This window comes from Dermochelys coriacea, chromosome 1 (genome assembly GCF_009764565.3).
Source record: "Dermochelys coriacea isolate rDerCor1 chromosome 1, rDerCor1.pri.v4, whole genome shotgun sequence".
Classification (NCBI taxonomy): domain Eukaryota; kingdom Metazoa; phylum Chordata; order Testudines; family Dermochelyidae; genus Dermochelys; species Dermochelys coriacea.
The window spans coordinates 328,776,164-328,795,010 of NC_050068.2; the positions used below are offsets into that span (position 1 = coordinate 328,776,164).

Consider the following 18,847-nt stretch of genomic DNA (forward strand, 5'->3'; position numbering starts at 1 on the left):
GGATGAGGCCTATCAATATAAAACTCCATTTCAATGGAATAAAGTGTGCTGGTGTTCTTTAGCGTGGTGTGGCCCTCTGGTGAAAGCTGGGAACTGGAAGCTTGGACTTCTGGGTACTATTCTCTGAGCTCTTTCGCTGACTCAGTGTGCGACATTGAGCAAGACACTTCAGTCTCCTCTGTGCCTCGACCCAAAATGCAAATCTAGCGTTCTTACCATTCATTTTTTTCTGTTTCAACTTGTGTCCATATGGTTGAATGTTTCTGTACAGAAATGTTTAAGTGCTGTCTGCAACATAATATGACATTGTGGTGTTTGGTATTTGTAGTGCAACTCAGTTCAGGTGGATTCAGAAAGGAGAGGAAACAGAGAAGCAAAGCTGGGCAATAGATCATGTGTACATTGGAGAAGCCTGCCCTAAACTCTGCAGTGGTCATGGATATTGCACTACTGGAGCCATTTGCATTTGTGATGAAAGATACCAAGGTTTTATTTCTTATATTCCTTTATATAGATATATATAGATATATATGTATGTATATATTTTAATCTGGCTCAAAATGAAACAAATAAAATAGAGACACAGCCAAATATACTAACTCAGCACTGGAGTGCCTGAGTAACCAATGACAAGATATAAATTCATAAATAGAAAGACTTTTCACCTTTGAATAACAGCTATCCCTGCCCTTTTTTACCTCCAGATTGAATTACTGTAACTTATTCTACGTGGAGCTACACTTAAAGGCCACTCAGACCTCACCAAGTGCAGAATGTGGCTGGCTGCTTACTCAAATGCATCCGATGAAGTGAGCTGTAGCTCACGAAAGCTTATGCTCTAATAAATTTGTTAGTCTCTAAGGTGCCACAAGTACTCCTTTTCTTTTTGCGAATACAGACTAACACGGCTGCTACTCTGAAACCTCTCCACACAGAGACAATGTTACACCTGTGTTCGTTTCACAGAGTACACAGGCTTCCAGTTTGTATTCAAGTTTTTTATTTTGACCTGTAAGGGCTTAGTCCTGCAAGTACAGCACTTGGGTCCTGAGCCATCGAATCTATTAAACATGTGCTTAGAAGTACATGAGTAGTCCAACTTAACTGCTTAAGTGCTTTGTTGGATCAGGGCCAGATTGCTCACCACCTTGCAGGACTGAGCCCCATAACATTGGCTCCTGGCTATCTTAGAGACATTTCCATTAAAGCAATTGTTTCAGGCCTCCTGCAGACTTAGGCAGACATAACAGCGTAGGTTTACACTAAGTTCACATTTTGAAGGTTTTCATTGCAAACAGAAAAGGAGTACTTGTGGCACCTTAGAGACTAACAAATTTATTAGAGCATAAGCTTTCGTGAGCTACAGCTCACTTCATCAGATGCATTTGGTGGAAAAAACAGAGGAGAGATTTATATACACACACACAGAGAACATGAAACAATGGGTTTATCATACACACTGTAAGGAGAGTGATCACTTAAGATAAGCCATCACCAGCAGCAGGCGGGGGAAAGGAGGAAAACCTTTCATGGTGACAAGCAAGGTAGGCTAATTCCAGCAGTTAACAAGAATATCAGAGGAACAGTGGGGGGTGGGGTGGGAGGGAGAAATACCATGGGGAAATAGTTTTACTTTGTGTAATGACTCATCCATTCCCAGTCTCTATTCAAGCCTAAGTTAATTGTATCCAGTTTGCAAATTAATTCCAATTCAGCAGTCTCTCGTTGGAGTCTGGTTTTGAAGCTTTTTTGTTGAAGGATAGCCACTCTTAGGTCTGTGATCGAGTGACCAGAGAGATTGAAGTGTTCTCCAACTGGTTTTTGAATGTTATAATTCTTGACGTCTGATTTGTGTCCATTCATTCTTTTACATAGAGACTGTCCAGTTTGGCCAATGTACATGGCAGAGGGGCATTGCTGGCACATGATGGCATATATCACATTGGTAGATGTGCAGGTGAACGAGCCTCTGATAGTGTGGCTGATGTGATTAGGCCCTATGATGGTATCCCCTGAATAGATATGTGGACAGAGTTGGCAACGGGCTTTGTTGCAAGGATAGGTTCCTGGGTTAGTGGTTCTGTTGTGTGGTGTGTGGTTGCTGGTGAGTATTTGCTTCAGATTGGGGGGCTGTCTGTAAGCAAGGACTGGTCTGTCTCCCAAGATCTGTGAGAGTGATGGGTCGTCCTTCAGGATAGGTTGTAGATCCTTGATGATGCGTTGGAGAGGTTTTAGTTGGGGGCTGAAGGTGATGGCTAGTGGCGTTCTGTTGTTTTCTTTGTTGGGCCTGTCCTGTAGTAGGTGACTTCTGGGTACTCTTCTGGCTCTGTCAATCTGTTTCTTCACTTCAGCAGGTGGGTATTGTAGTTGTAGGAATGCATGATAGAGATCTTGTAGGTGTTTGTCTCTGTCTGAGGGGTTGGAGCAAATGCGGTTATATCGTAGCGCTTAGCTGTAGACAATGGATCGAGTGGTATGATCTGGATGAAAGCTAGAGGCATGTAGGTAGGAATAGCGGTCAGTAGGTTTCCGATATAGGGTGGACTTCCTGAGGAAACTACAGTCCATTGGTGATCTTCCTAAAAACACCATCCTAGCCACTATGGATGTAGAAGCCCTCTACACCAACATTCCACACAAAGATGAGCTACAAGCCGTCAGGAACAGTATCCCCGATACTGTCACGGCTAACCTGGTGGTTGAACTTTGTGACTTTGTCCTCACCCATAACTATTTCACATTTGGTGACAATGTATACCTTCAAATCAGCGGCACTGCGATGGGTACCCGCCTGGCCCCACAGTATGCCAACATTTTTATGGCTGACTTAGAACAACGCTTCCTCAGCTCTCGTCCCCTAATGCACCTACTCTACTTGCGCTACATTGTTGACATCTTCATCATCTGGACCCATGGAAAAGAAGCTCTTGAGGAATTCCACCATGATTTCAACAATTTCCATCCCACCATCAACCTCAGCCTGGACCAGTCCACACAAGAGATCCACTTCCTGGACACTACGGTGCTAATAAGCGATGGTCACATAAACACCACCCTATATCGGAAACCTACTGACCGCTATTCCTACCTACATGCCTCTAGCTTTCATCCAGATCATACCACTCGATCCATTGTCTACAGCCAAGCGCTACGATATAACCGCATTTACTCCAACCCCTCAGACAGAGACAAACACCTACAAGATCTCTATCATGCATTCCTACAACTACAATACCCACCTGCTGAAGTGAAGAAACAGATTGACAGAGCCAGAAGAGTACCCAGAAGTCACCTACTACAGGACAGGCCCAACAAAGAAAACAACAGAACGCCACTAGCCATCACCTTCAGCCCCCAACTAAAACCTCTCCAACGCATCATCAAGGATCTACAACCTATCCTGAAGGACGACCCATCACTCTCACAGATCTTGGGAGACAGACCAGTCCTTGCTTACAGACAGCCCCCCAGTCTGAAGCAAATACACACCAGCAACCACACACCACACAACAGAACACTAACCCAGGAACCTATCCTTGCAACAAAGCCCGTTGCCAACTCTGTCCACATATCTATTCAGGGGATACCATCATAGGGCCTAATCATATCAGCCACACTATCAGAGGCTCGTTCACCTGCGCATCTACCAATGTGATATATGCCATCATGTGCCAGCAATGCCCCTCTGCCATGTACATTGGCCAAACTGGACAGTCTCTACGTAAAAGAATGAATGGACACAAATCAGACGTCAAGAATTATAACATTCAAAAACCAGTTGGAGAACACTTCAATCTCTCTGGTCACTCGATCACAGACCTAAGAGTGGCTATCCTTCAACAAAAAAGCTTCAAAAACAGACTCCAACGAGAGACTGCTGTATTGGAATTAATTTGCAAACTGGATACAATTAACTTAGGCTTGAATAGAGACTGGGAATGGATGAGTCATTACACAAAGTAAAACTATTTCCCCATGTTATTTCTCCCCCCCATCCCACCCCCCACTGTTCCTCAGATATTCTTGTTAACTGCTGGAATTAGCCTACCTTGCTTGTCACCATGAAAGGTTTTCCTCCTTTCCCCCCCCTGCTGCTGGTGATGGCTTATCTTAAGTGATCACTCTCCTTACAGTGTGTATGATAAACCCATTGTTTCATGTTCTCTGTGTGTGTGTATATAAATCTCTCCTCTGTTTTTTCCACCAAATGCATCCGATGAAGTGAGCTGTAGCTCACGAAAGCTTATGCTCTAATAAATTTGTTAGTCTCTAAGGTGCCACAAGTACTCCTTTTCTTTTTGCGAATACAGACTAATACGGCTGCTACTCTGAAATCTGTCATTGCAAACAGGAAAGCTAGACACTTAGGTCCTGATCTTCCTCTCCCTGTTACTATGCAAATCCTACTGGAGTCAATGTTGTTACACTGCTGTAAATGAGAAGAGAATCGTGCCCTTATTTTTTTTAAATGAAACCTTAGATTCTCATGCACAGTCAAACAACAGTTTGAACATAATCTGCAATTAGGAAGCAATGTTTGCCACTGTGCAGTCACATTATACACAGGGCCCTGCCTGTGGCAGTAACTACAAGAAGTTGAATCTGCAGTTGAATTCAGTCATTTTTTCTCAATGTTTTGATACTTGTCTGTATTATAACTTCATCTTGTCATTTTTAGGTGATGACTGCTCTGTTTTCAGCCATGATCTTCCCAGTTACATTAAAGATAACTTTGAATCTGAAAGAGCCACTGAAATAAACTGGGAAACTATTCAGGGTGGAGTTATAGGGAATGGATGTGGACAGCTGGCACCATATGCCCATGGAGATTCACTGTACTTTAACGGATGTCAAATAAGGCAAGCTATTACTAAACCTCTGGATCTCACCCGAGCAAGGTAACAACACTTTACTATTAATTTGAAATACAACCTTAACTGCTCAGGATGGAAGTAACTACTTATAAAAATGAAATGGCATGTAGGGTTGTAATGATAATGATGAATAGGGATGGCTCTCCCAGGTTGGCATACACCTCTCAGCGGCAAAAACTTAAGGGCAGCAAAATGTTTAGCAACTGTCAACTGGGAGTTTGTCTGAATAGGAAGTGACTGTTGGCTGGAAAGGTCAGATGGTTTTAGCACACCCAAGAGAGCAACGTATGTGTAGCCAGCACTGAAGATGAGGCCATTGGCAGAGGCTGGATGCCAGACTGTTTGAACCGTTAGTGAGTGAGGATGCTAACAGTAATTACAGACCCACTTCCAGTATTCCTGGTAAACTACAATTACATTCACCTACCAGCTAACAAGAATATCTTTTTCATCTCTGCTGTTTCTCTGACCATAGAGTACAAAATGGAATCTGTCAAGTTTGGTCTTAACAGAAGGAATGCTTATAGGACACTGTATTTATCACAGAGGCCAACTGTAAAAGGCAAAATTAGGATTAGGACCTTTCCACAAATTTGCCAAAATATTATCCATAAAGTTAAGCTTTTAACTTCTTATTTAGGTACCTATACAAGGATTTAGAAGGCACTTATTTTCTTTTGTCCTTTGTTTTTTCCCTTTTTAATTTTTTGTACCTGTTCCTATTTGACTTTTTGGCATTGTTGATACACCTCACTTTTGAACAGTTACCTTATAATCATGGATTGATTGCCTCCAATTACACAGATGGATGTTAAAATTCTATTTAAACAGAAAAGTGTTAACAAAACATATTATTACTGAGAAAGGGGGTTGTGTTTTATGGATATTACAGCAGTTAATTTGTTTGCTAATAGTAATTATTCTTGAAGTTCTGTATTTTTAAAAAAGGGTAACTACATGTTGGCAATGTTTTCACTCCTAGTTTAACACATTACATACATTAAAAATCATTGTTTCCTGTGTTTTACAGCAAAATAATGTTTGTTTTACAAATTGGAAGCATTTCACAAACAGAGAGTTGCAATACCAACCTGATTGATCCTAATACTGTAGACAAGGCAGTTCTGCTCCAGTACAGTGTAAATAATGGAATTACATGGCAAGTAATAGCACAGCATCAGCCAAAGGACTTTATACAAGCCCAAAGAGTGTCTTACAATGTTCCGCTGTAAGTACCCAATCACACTACATTACTTCTAAATGCATACTATACATTTCCTGCAGAAAGGAATCTGTGCAGAAAAAGAGAGGAGACAAGGGAAAGTGGAGGAAAAGGATGATAATTATAGCTATAATTAAAACCATAGCCTGCAGTCCTTTGGTATCATTAAAATAAGCGCAAAAATCTTTACTTTAAATTTAAAATATAAAAGAATAAACCATCAAAACCTTGTTTTCGTTTCCTGGATCAATTGTGTTTAAGTAAAAAGTATTTATATTGTTTCCCCTTAACTCTTTCATGAATGCTGTATATCGAGGTTTAGGAGCACATAGATAATATTTTGGTTTTTCTTTTAGTATTTTTGGGGGTAGATAGGCAGGCTGGAAAGGGTCCTTCTTAGTATGGAGGTCTAGCTGGTACTTCTGTTTGTAACCATAGGGAGGCACGAATGAAAGGAGTCTTACTGCGTTGGTGGCAGCCCCGTCACAATGGAACAGGTCATGATCAGTGGGCTTTGGACCATGTAGAAGTCGTCCTGTGAGTATCAGATTCACCTCATAACATCTCCATCTCAAAAAGCATTGAAATTCCTTCAGCATGGCATGAATGTTAAACTCAATAAGAAATGTTCTCTGAAAATCATTCTTTGCTTATGTTCTCCAGTGACTGCAAAGGTCAGCAATTAAGGCAACCAAGAAATAAAGTTACAGACCAGGGGAGCATATTGTGCATCATGGAGAAATGCAGAAGGGAAAGCATGGACTTTAGCATCTTTAAATATTGGTGTATTCATATAAATCATCAAGGTCTTTGAAATAGTTTATGATGTTATATCTGAAAGGATATGTGTGCTCAGCAACTATGCTGCCATATAAAGTTGATGTACATCCTTTCAAAGATACAAAATAGTCTATTGTATTGCTATTTGTACAGATTTCAGAGTAGCAGCCGTGTTAGTCTATATTCGCAAAAAAGAAAAGGAGTACTTGTGGCACCTTAGAGACTAACAAATTTATTTGAGCATAAGCTTTTGTGAGCTACAGCTCACTTCATCGGATGCATTCAGTGGAAAATACAGTGGGGAGATTTATATACACACACAGAGAACATGAAACAATGGGTTTTATCATACACACTCTAAGGAGAGTGATCACTTAAGATGAGCTATTACCAGCAGGAAGGAGGGGAAGTATGCCAACATTTTTATGGCTGACTTAGAACAACGCTTCCTCAGCTCTCGTCCCCTAATGCCCCTACTCTACTTGCGCTACATTGATGACATCTTCATCATCTGGACATGGAAAAGAAACCCTTGAGGAATTCCACCAGGATTTCAACAATTTCCATCCCACCATCAACCTCAGCCTGGACCAGTCCACACAAGAGATCCACTTCCTGGACAGTACGGTGCTAATAAGCGATGATCACATAAACACCACCCTATATCGGAAACCTACTGACACTACTCCTACCTACATGCCTCTAGCTTTCATCCAGATCACACCACACGATCCATTGTCTACAGCCAAGCTCTACGATATAACCGCATTTGCTACAACCCCTCAGACAGAGACAAACACCTACAAGATCTCTATCATGCATTCCTACAACTACAATACCCACCTGCTGAAGTGAAGAAACAGATTGACAGAGCCAGAAGAGTACCCAGATGTCACCTACTACAGGACAGGCCCAACAAAGAAAATAACAGAATGCCACTAGCCATCACCGTCAGCCCCCAACTAAAACCTATCCAATGCATCATCAAGGATCTACAACCTATCCTGAAGGACGACCCATCACTCTCACAGATCTTGGGAGACAGGCCAGTCCTTGCTTACAGACAGCCCCCCAACCTGAAGCAAATACTCACCAGCAACCACACACCACACATCAGAACACTAACCCAGGAACCTAACCTTGCAACAAAGCCCGTTGCCAACTCTGTCCACATATCTATTCAGGGGACACCATCCTAGGGCCTAATCACATCAGCCACACTATCAGAGGCTCGTTCACCTGCGCATCTACCAATGTGATATATGCCATCATGTGCCAGCAATGCCTCTCTGCCATGTACATTGGTCAAACTGGACAGTCTCTATGTAAAAGAATAAATGGACACAAATCAGATGTCAAGAATTATAACATTGAAAAACCCGTTGGAGAACACTTCAATCCCTCTGGTCACTCGATTACAGACCTGAAAGTGGCTATCCTTCAACAAAAAAACTTCAAAAACAGACTCCAACGAGAGACTACTGAATTGGAATTAATTTGCAAACTGGATACAATTAACAATTGGGCTTGAATAGAGACTGGGAGTGGATGAGTCATTACAGAAAGTAAAACTATTTCCCTATGTTATTTCTCCCCCCACCCCTCCCCCCACTGTTCCTCAGACGTTCTTGTTAACTGCTGGAAATAGCCCACCTTGATTATCACCACAAAAGGTTTTCCTACTTGTCCCCCTCCTTCCTGCTGGTAATAGCTCATCTTAAGTGATCGCTCTCCTTGCAGTGTATAGATAAAACCCATTGTTTCATGTTCTCTGTGGGTGTATATAAATCTCCCCACTGTATTTTCCACCGAATGCATCCGATGAAGTCAGCTGTAGCTCACGAAAGCTTATGCTCAAATAAATTTGTTAGTCTCTAAGGTGCCACAAGTACTCCTTTTCTTCTTTGTACAGAGTAATGTTGTTGAATCAGGCTCTGAAAAATTGCATTAGCAACTAATGCCATATTCATTTCCTTTTTTTAGTAAGAAGGATACTGTTCAGAAACAGGGTTCACTATATAAGGGTCCTATGATCCGAGCTCTATATTCATCCCCTGTCAAGATTTTATCAAGTAAAGTGTCTTCACCATATTGATTTCCCCATTAATAAAATGGGTCTCACTCTCAATATTAACCCGTTTTTACTGTATTACATCACAGAGAGATTATCTGCTTTTTCTTTAACAATTTAGTTCCAGTAGAGCTGAAATGCTAATGCTTTGACGGGCTGGGACTCATCGCTGACAGTGGTTGGCAGAGAGAAGCATGTCTTCCCAATAGATAGGTTCAAATGTTCATTTTTATTGAAAAACTTAAAAAATCAGCATAGAAATTAGATTTGGATAACATCCAGATTTAGTAATTATAAAAATGAGGTTTCTGTCTTTAAATTCAAACTAGTAGAAGCACCACAAGTATTGTTTTGTAACAGTAGCAAATTGGATTACTTGATCTCTAGTTAGCCCTGTTCTACTTTCCACCGAGGCGCACCAGCTTGCATGGCATTCATATCAACCCCAAACCAAAAACCACACTGGTCCCAACACTAAGTAGCTGTACGCGCTCCACTGCTTTTACACACCTTGCTGGGCTCTGCCTTCATAACATTAACCCTAAATTTGAAGGAACAAAGGGATAGACATGGTTCTTGGCATCGCCCAATAACTAAGGATGTAAATACCCCAGGCTAATTATTTAGTGCAGTGTTTGAACTGAGGAAAGGTACAGATGCGTATGCAACATTCCCACTTCTCTCTGCTTTAAGGTGGGGTTTTCTTTAAGTTGAAAAAAGGAGAAAAGCAGTTGAGAAAAAAAAAACAAAGTAATCTGAACATTAATTATACTGACCATTGAGTATAATCAGGAAAAATGAGATAGAATTTGGAAGAAGAACATTTAGGCTGAATACCAGGAGAACCTCCCTGACAATGCGATCTATCGTGCTGTAGGAGAGTCACCCAAGAAAAGTAGTGGAAGCCCCATCATTTGTGATACTTTAAAACTAAACTGGAGAAAGCAATAGAAAATATACTGTAGGAATAGTATTATCTGCTTTGTCCAGAAGAGGAATTAGATATGCAGACCATGCCACCTCCTCTTCCCCATTGCTCCTGTTGAGGACTTTTTGAGGGTCTCTCTGGGTTTTGGGCAAAGCCAGAATAGAGAAAACAACCTTTGCTTCCTGCATTGGATATTGGATATAGGTTTTCAGATAAGTGCCTATATGCCTGTCAGAGATTTAGCTCACAATCTTCCAAGGTAGACAGACCATTACAAATAAACTGTTTACTTCCACAGCAGATATTGGTACATACAGAGCTATCGCAGTATGTTAGTAAAAGGCCAGATATAGAATCAAAACTCTGCTAATCACAATACGGTAAGATATGCTGCTCTCAGGCATTTAAAAATTATTACACAATGGCACATATGGCAGGTACTATTTAGTAGTTAATTAGTTCTGACCTCTTTATATCTCCCTGTAACTGCACTGGTTAGAACTGTAGTTAATCTGAATATTCTCTATATTACATAATAAAAATTTCTTTTAAATTTTTTTTATAGCACAAACTCAGAACACTCAAAATCCCAACTCTTGCTTAGACATTGCCAAGGGGAGGCAATAGCATGAGGATTCAGGAATAGGAGCTGGGAGACCTGGATTGTCTTCCTAGCTCTGCTGGTACCTCACTATGTCATCTTGGGCTGGTCACTTTACCTCTCTGCACCTCAGTTCCCCCATTTTCAAAATGAGGCTAATGATACATAACCACTTTTGTAAAGTGCTTCAAGAAGTATAGATGAAAAGCGCTATATAAATGTTAATTATTACCATTATTACTATTAATGCTTGATGGTCTTACATGCATTTGTGTTGCAACATTAAGCATCTCAATTTGTATTATGGATACAGTTTATCTTTCATTCTTAATTCTCCTTGATTCTCTAGACATATATTGTTTGTAATATCTGAGTTTCCTTGGGATTTTCAATAACTGAGAGAAAAAGAGAGAGTATAAGGAAGAAAATGGGTCCTAGAAGTGTAGGAAAGTTGATATGCTGGGTCAGATTCACAGCCCCAGAACATGGTGATGTAAGTTCTTTGTCAATATATCAATGTAAGCAAGCATTAATTGGGGTAGCATATGTCAAGTAGGTAGAGGGGCAGAGCTGTACCAACCAACAGATGTGATTTTGTGCTGTATTTTATTTCTGAAAGGGTTAAATAAAATATTTTAATTAAAAATAATGGAGGAGCAGCTTTACCCTAAACCTTCTTCGACTTCTCCATAGATTGCTTGTCCTGCTACAGCCCTGCCTTTCCATCTCAACTTGTCACTTACACCACCATCTATGTCATCTCGTAATTTGCCTTTACAAACTAAATTCTGCACACAAAAATACCCCATGCCAGGGGCATCCATTGGAGATCAGAGGTCAGGAAGCCACAGGGAGTGGCAGAGTTGTGTCCTGGATTGATCCATGGATTATGGGCACAGAATCCCTGCCCACTCTGCAAGGGAACAAAACCTACCTCCACAATGGATTGATCCAAGGAAAAAGCCAAGAGGCAATCTTCTCATAATTTTCCACCCCACTCCAGTCACCTTGTTAGTGTTTTCTGGGAGGGTGTTATCTGAGTATTAGTCAGCAAATAACTAATGATTCATATGTAGGGTGACCATGTGTCCCAGAAAACCAGGAATATCCCTGTTTTCAGGTCTTTTCTGATGGTCCCTGTCTGTTTAATAAAATTTGAGTTTTGCCACATTTTTGTAACTCCTGCAAATTGGCCACCTGAAAGAGACACCAGTTAGCTGAGTTGGTGACAGTGTTCACAGGCCAGCTGAGTGCACCTCAAGGACTATCCCTGGCCAGGCCTGTCATATGTTGACAACCTGTCCTGCTCCCAAGGAGGCCCCCCAGGGAGTCCCCTCTTGCTCAAGTTCTCAAACTACCTCTCCTCAACACATAGAGCTAGAGGCACAGTGTGGTGAAGGAGAGGGAGAGGCATTGCATGGCTGAGGCACAAATCAAGGAGTGGTCACACTCTTCTATCTCACCATCCTGTGTACACCTCCCTGCCCCGCAGCAAAATCGTCCCCTCCCCTGCCTTCTTTTGCTCTACCCCTGGGGGACAGACATCCTGGTTTTTCATTTTAAAAATCTAGTCATCCATGTTGTCACTGTGTATTGAGGGGCTCCCTCATACATCTCAGACATCCCAGGGGGAGATGATATAAACACCATATACACCATCTGATTATAAACCTTACTATTCCAGCCATAATATTAAACCATATTATGATCATACTTTGTATTCCTTTTTCTCTGGCAGGGGGTTGAGGGCTGCAAATTAAAGACCAGCTCCTCATCTCCCAGGCCAACCCCTTTGTTCTGCCATGGCACAAAGGGGCAAGAAAGCCACCCAGGAGCAGGTGGGGGTTCCTTTTGCATAGGGAACTCTCTTGCTGGTGTAGAGCAGGCTATTCAAGCTATATGCACCATATTCCTTATCCAGCATAGAAGGCATGTTGGTGAATTGCAAGGCATGACCAGAGCACCTTGAACTCCGGCAGTCCTGTGCTAGCAGAACGGCCACAGCTACAGGAGGGCCATTGTAGCAAGCATGGATTAGAGCTTGATGTCAGGAACAGAAACAGTACTTAGCTTTCCACAGGACCAGGGGAGCACAAAGGAAGGATTAAGTAATCTCTGAGTCCTGCCCCATGTTCTGCACTGGATGTGAGTCAGTGAGACCTGAGTATCTGATGTTATTAAATTCAAATTGTTTTAAAACTATAAAAGTATCTTAGTAAGCATCTTAATCCTCAGGCTGCTGAGGATGACGATACTTCTCCTCCTATCGTATTCAGTGCAGTGGTAGCTGTGTTAGCCCCAGAATATTGCAGAGAAAAGGGAGTGAGGTAATGTCTTTTATTGGCCCAGCTTTCGAGCCATGCAGAGCTTTTATTCAGATCAGCTTGTCTCTCTCGCCAACAGAAATTGGTCCAGTAAAAGATATTACCTCACCCACCTTGTGTCTCTATACATCTCTATATTCTGTACTGAGGTGCCCCCTTCTTACCACAACTCCCCATGCCTCATCTCTCTAACCCTCCATTGCTTTCACACTTTTCCTCCCTAAGCATGCAGACAGCCAGATCCTCCCAGCCCACCTCTAATCACTGCCAGTTGGCCTACATACACTGAATGACTGTAGGTTCCATACCAGCTTCTCCTCACCCCCAGCATCTGCAGCTGGTATGCACGCCCTGTCCTCGAAGATTCCCACCTTCAAGAAGAGTGAGGGACATATGGGGAGAGCAGGCTGGGAGCAGTGGCACCCTGCAGGGATATGGTCAATAGGGACTCATTGCAAGCAAGAGTGCTGGTCTGATTCTGCTTTCCAGCAACTACAAATGTTCCCTACTCTTCCTACAGTGCCCTCTAGTGATCATTTAATCCCTTAGAACAGGGGTGGCCAACTTGTGGCTCCGGAGCCACATGCGGCTCTTCAGAAGTTAATATACGTGTCCTTGTATAGGCATCGACTCTGGGGCTGGAGTTACAGGCGCCAACTTTCCAATGTGCCAGGGAGTGCTCACTGCTCAACTCCTGTCTCTGCCACAGGCCCTACTCCCACTCTACCCCTTCCCGCTCCCTCCCCTGAGCCTGCCATGCTCTCGCTCCTCTCCCCTCCCACCCCAGAGCCTCTTGCATGCCATGAAACAGCTGATTGGGAGGTGCAGGGAGGGAAGGGGAGGCGCTGATTGGTGGGGCTGCCAGTGGGTGGGAGGCACTGGGAGCGGGAGTAGGAGCTGATGGGGGGCTGCTGACATATTACTGTGGCTCTTTGGCAATGTACATTGGTAAATTCTGGCTCCTTCTCAGGCTCAGATTGGCCACCCTTTCCTTAGAAATAAAGCAGTTTCTAGAGTTACATGACTTCAAAATTTCCATTTTGATGCTTTGGCTCTTCTCATCCCTCCAAATATTTTAAATTAATTTTCTTCTGAGCCTCCATGCCAATTCAGAGTCCAGAACATAGTTTATAGCTGAGTTATAAACAGTTATATTGTTCATTCTGATTGACTCCTGATTCTGATAACACAAACATACCACTAGCCAGTGACTATCAGACGCTGTATGAGCTACATTTCCAGAAGCCTAGCCTCCCCTGTTGTGGAGGCAATTTTTTTTCTCCCAAGATAGATGACACAAACAAATATGCCAATATTTGGAACAGCCCCTAATTTTCACATGCAAAACCTATCTGTGCAATCAGGAAGCTGGAAACAACGGCCTATCTGTAATACTTCTTTGAATTATTCAATTAATACAACAGAAATATTGCTAATCCTGTAATGCAGCTGCAAATAGTCCTCTGAGTGAATATAGAAGCTATTTGGAATACAGTATATATTGGTAGGATCTTGCCAGCTAATCATTTGTCAAACTATTTTAATAGGGGTGGACCTATAAAGTGGGGGTGAAACTACTATCCAGTCATCTTGTCCCTTTAAACTGAGGGGTTTTTTTATTCATTTGTTAAGACAGCATACTTGCTCTCTGCACTTTTGAAGAATGTTTTGGGCAGATTCCTTGCATGATCAATGAATGTGGCCTTTCTTAGGATAAAAAAGTAATTCTCCCTCACCTCCCATCCCCCGCCTTCCACTCCTACAAGAACACTTATTCTGCACCCAGGCACCTCTACCCTAAAAACGGCCTGCATCCAGCTCTGCATTATATTTGCACTTCAGTCTACATATAATATAATTCACAGTCTGTCTGCTGAACAATAAAACCACACACCTTTTTTGCATGTGCTTCTTGAAAAGCCATTTCTTTGTAAACAGGGTGGGCCCTTAATAACCTATAAAGAAATAGTGAACTCTGATCAAATGTATTCAGAACTGAAGGGATATAAACTGAAAACTAAGGGTCTGATCCTTCATTCTTTATGCACCCAAAACTCCCAGTGACATCCTTGGGAATTTTAGTTGCACAAGAAATGTAGGTTATCGCCCCAAACTTTTGTGTGTGTGTGTGTGTGTGTGTGTGTGTGTGTGGTTAACTTTGCAGTAATAAACATAGAATTAATCCCTCCATAAACCATCACTTCATGCTATTCATTGTCAAGATAATCTTACATTTTTGGCACAAATGACTTGTTGAGGATTTTGTGTTGCATTTGTTGCAAAGAATTTTTAGGCTTTTTTGCAATATTCAAATACAAATTATATCTTCTAGCCGTAACAAAACATATTCATGTGGAAAAACATTTTCATTTGCTTCATTGCTTTAGCAGAAAGCAATGCTTTGAAACATTTCACTCAAGATTATTAAAAATATTTGTAATAAAGAAAAGGAATTTAAATGTTAGGGCATTATCTTTGTATTCACAAGATTTATGCCAAATTTAGTATGGTGCAGACTGTGCTTTTAAGGCTGTCTTTTATTATGTTTCTAAAAAAAAATTGCATGATGAATTTTTATAGAAAATAAAAATATAAATGTTGATTTTAAAAATCAGGAAATAATTTGTTCAATTTTTATTTTCAAAAGAGATGAAAAGTCCTATATTGCCTCTAAACCTCATCTGGCTTTTATGACTAGTCACAGTGCTGCATGCATTGAAAGGCATATTCTAATTTGTGTTGTATTTCATTATTTGCTGTCATTGGTTTTACACTAGAGTAAGGTAAGTACTTTCCCTGAATTAATATCAAATATATGTTGGTGGTACAGCTACAGTATTTTGAAAGACTCTAGCCCTGTATTTTGTCAACGATGATATTTTGTGGGAAAGGGAACGGCCTCATTTGTACTCACAAAGATGTGAGCATGCATTGCTGTCTCATAAAGTTCCAAACCCTGCAGCTGTTCCTCACAGACTGATTCTGCAGGGTTTTCAGTGCCATTAGGAGTTAAAGTTTGCAGGATACGTTCAGCACCTCACTCAAGCAAACTTTCAATTAAGAGAGTGGGCGTTGTAACTAAGGATTGAGAACCCTGATCATGGTGGGTACTGGGCCCCACCTGAGAGTTCCTGAGTGCTCCCAATAATCCTTGAAGTAGGTCGGAACTGAGAATTCTCAACAACTTACAGGATCTGGCCCTGAGACCTCACGAAAAATTCCCACTATTTCCAGTAAATTAAAATTACAGAATTAAGGCCAAAATTATCTACTGTGTGTCCGAAAACATGTACAATAAATATATGCAGTGATGCATGCCCATGTAACTAAAAACAGAATAAGTATTTATATGGGGTGGGGTTTTTGCTTATTATAAAAGCATCACTTTGTACAGCCATAATTATGCAGCTAGGCATTTCTAATCACCATAGTAGCTAGAGACATAGGTTTTAATACTGATCCTATTGGAGTTTTGCCATTGACTTCAGCGGGGCCAGAGTTTCCCCTGGAGTCTGTCACCATTCTTAGGGGGTTTGTAACTCAGCCACAGCATTCGCTGCATGCTAAACACTGATATATTTATTTGTCGGACCATGTTGCCTTTCATTTTTTCAAAGGCTTGGTTTAGGTTAAAGTTTGGTTTGGCACCCAGAAGCCTTTATTTCTGATGTGCCATGTCAGTTAAACATATAAATAACGAATAAAAATAATTTGTGGTCTTAGCATAGGTACATATTATTTACCAAATGTTCTTATTTGCTTGGCCATGTTTGATTTAAAACAAAAAAAAAGCAGGATAATAGTCCAATAGGTGCTTTATATTTTAAAAAATCATGTTAAATTACTGAGGCTTAAAAGACACATACAGAGTAACTCCTCATAAGTTGTTTTATTGTTCATGCTTACTGAGCATACCCAGTGTGGCTCTTTATTATACTATATCTGCCTGATCTGCTCTCGTTTACAGTGGTGTAACTCCAGTGACTTCATTGGAATTAAAGAATTTACTCGTGTAAGTTAGAGCAGTATCAGCCCCCATATTTTTTTTTAAATACAAACAGATTGCCCTAAAAAGGTGACAGATTGGATTGTGCAATAATTGCTTCCTAGGTTTTGTTACTATTCATTCTGTCAAATGATCCACAGATAACTAGTCTTTGGGAGATTTTTTTTCATCTGTACTCTTCATCCAATGATCTGGTAAGTGCACCGAAGATGCACCAAAGGATCAGTGCATGCTGATGAACCTTGAAAAGTTTATTGTGCACTTTCACTGAAATTGTAATGGTGTCTAAGTCCCTTTGTGGTTGAAATGATTCCATTCATAATATTTGAGGTATGGATTGTTTCTTCCCATATATCTTTACAGTGCCTCTCACACTGTGGATACTGTTACATTATAAATAATAACAACAGCATCTCCATACAGTCTTAATGACAAATCTGTTTGTTTGTTTTTTTAAAATAGAAATAAAGTTCAGTATTGCTATATAAAAACAACATTAAAGGGCTTCTTTACAGACACTAAATCCAATAAATGCAGAATTACCTTTTCTGCAATGCCTTTATGATATAGCTATTAAGGTGATCTTATAAAGTACAATTGAACTTTGTTCTCTTATCAATGTATGATGTTAACTTCCATTATAGTTAATAGAATTATATGCATATACCTCGACCCCCAGCCCACAGAGAGCAGAAAATACTCTTATATGCTGCACTAAAGGTCAGCTCCAACTTCTATGAAGGCAATGAGAATTTTTCCTTTGACTTCACTGGGCATTGAATCAACCCTTCAAGCCCTAACCAATGCCTACCAAAGTCAGTGGGAAGACTACCACAGACTTCAATGGGAGTGAAATTAGGTCCTATCAACACAACCCTAAGCATTAGCTTAATTGTGGTTTTGGTTTTGTTTTGTTTTCATACTTTTTTTTTCTTGTACTGCAGTTTTGATTTCACATAGTAAAACATGTGAACTCTTTCCTTAGGGCACACAACAAATACATTTCACCATCTTGTAAAATACCACTAATAGATTGAATTTAAATCAAAGACTAAGCAGCTGCTTCTGGCCTATAACTCACGTGATAACCTTTTCTAAAGTTCGTCATTTATTTCCTTAAAATGTCTGCAGCATAATTATTGTTGTTTAAGTCTTGTTAGTGTCATTACATTTAAGGCGGTAAGCAGTGTTAGACAGAGATGATAGTGTAATAAGAATTGTTAAAGAACATTTTGAGCTATTTGTTCTTCTTAACAATGTATCTGATTTGCCTTAGATTATAAAGTGGCAGGAAAATAAAGTTGCACAGGAAACATTAGCTTTGCCAATCACTGTGAGTCTCACACAAAACTATAATAAATCATTGTAGTGCAGAACTTCCCTTTCTGGATAAAAGCCAGGTGAAATCAAGCTCAAATGTTAAACAAAAACCACCTCTTAAATGAAAGATGCTCTGGCATAATGGCTACTGTAGCAATGCAAGAGTTTGTATTGTATCCATTACCACCAGATGCTGGATGGCTTGAAAAACTGGGTGGGCAGGCTTATAGTATCAATTATTTTAGTATAGTCTAATAATAAAGTTCTCAGTTAGTTGTTGGAAAGGGGATAATTTTGAAGTCAATTTTATAGAGATGGTTTCTTTATACAACAGTAAAAGCTATTCTTGCCTTTGGAGGTTCATGCTTATTTTTCCTTAGGGGTAATATTCACTAAAAATAAGCTTATGAACTTGGAAAGGAGAGGGTAATTGATTGCAAGCTGAGCATTTACTTTTCATTCACAATGAAAACTCACCACCCTGCCCTAGCTCCCCAAATAGAAAGTTAATTGTGACACCTGCTGCCAGTTTTTTTGTTTCATGCCTCCGCCTTTATAACAAAACTTAGGACTTGCTGTACTCTCTGGGTTGTGGGCCTCCAGCAACAGAGGCCCTCAGTCCACCTGGAGCAGAGGTAAATGAGCCAAGCTGCCAGCATCTTTTTCACCACTGGGGGACCAAAACCAACCCCCCCCCCCACCTCTAAAGCCCTGGAGGGGC

At 40.8% G+C, this 18,847-nt stretch overlaps 1 protein-coding gene across 2 annotated transcripts in view; it reads left to right on the top strand.

Moving 5' to 3' along the window:
* RELN (reelin) overlaps positions 1-18,847 on the top strand; it is a 455,243-nt gene that overhangs the window by 431,783 nt on the left and 4,613 nt on the right. Inside the window, exons 60-64 of one of the 2 annotated variants that reach the window (XM_038377905.2) lie at positions 329-486; positions 4,679-4,898; positions 5,905-6,102; positions 6,535-6,633; positions 15,578-15,583. In XM_038377905.2, the coding sequence (XP_038233833.1) occupies positions 329-486; positions 4,679-4,898; positions 5,905-6,102; positions 6,535-6,633; positions 15,578-15,583 (681 nt within the window). The remainder of the gene's footprint in view (positions 1-328; positions 487-4,678; positions 4,899-5,904; positions 6,103-6,534; positions 6,634-15,577; positions 15,584-18,847) is intronic. The other variant, XM_038377914.2, reaches the window with a different exon arrangement.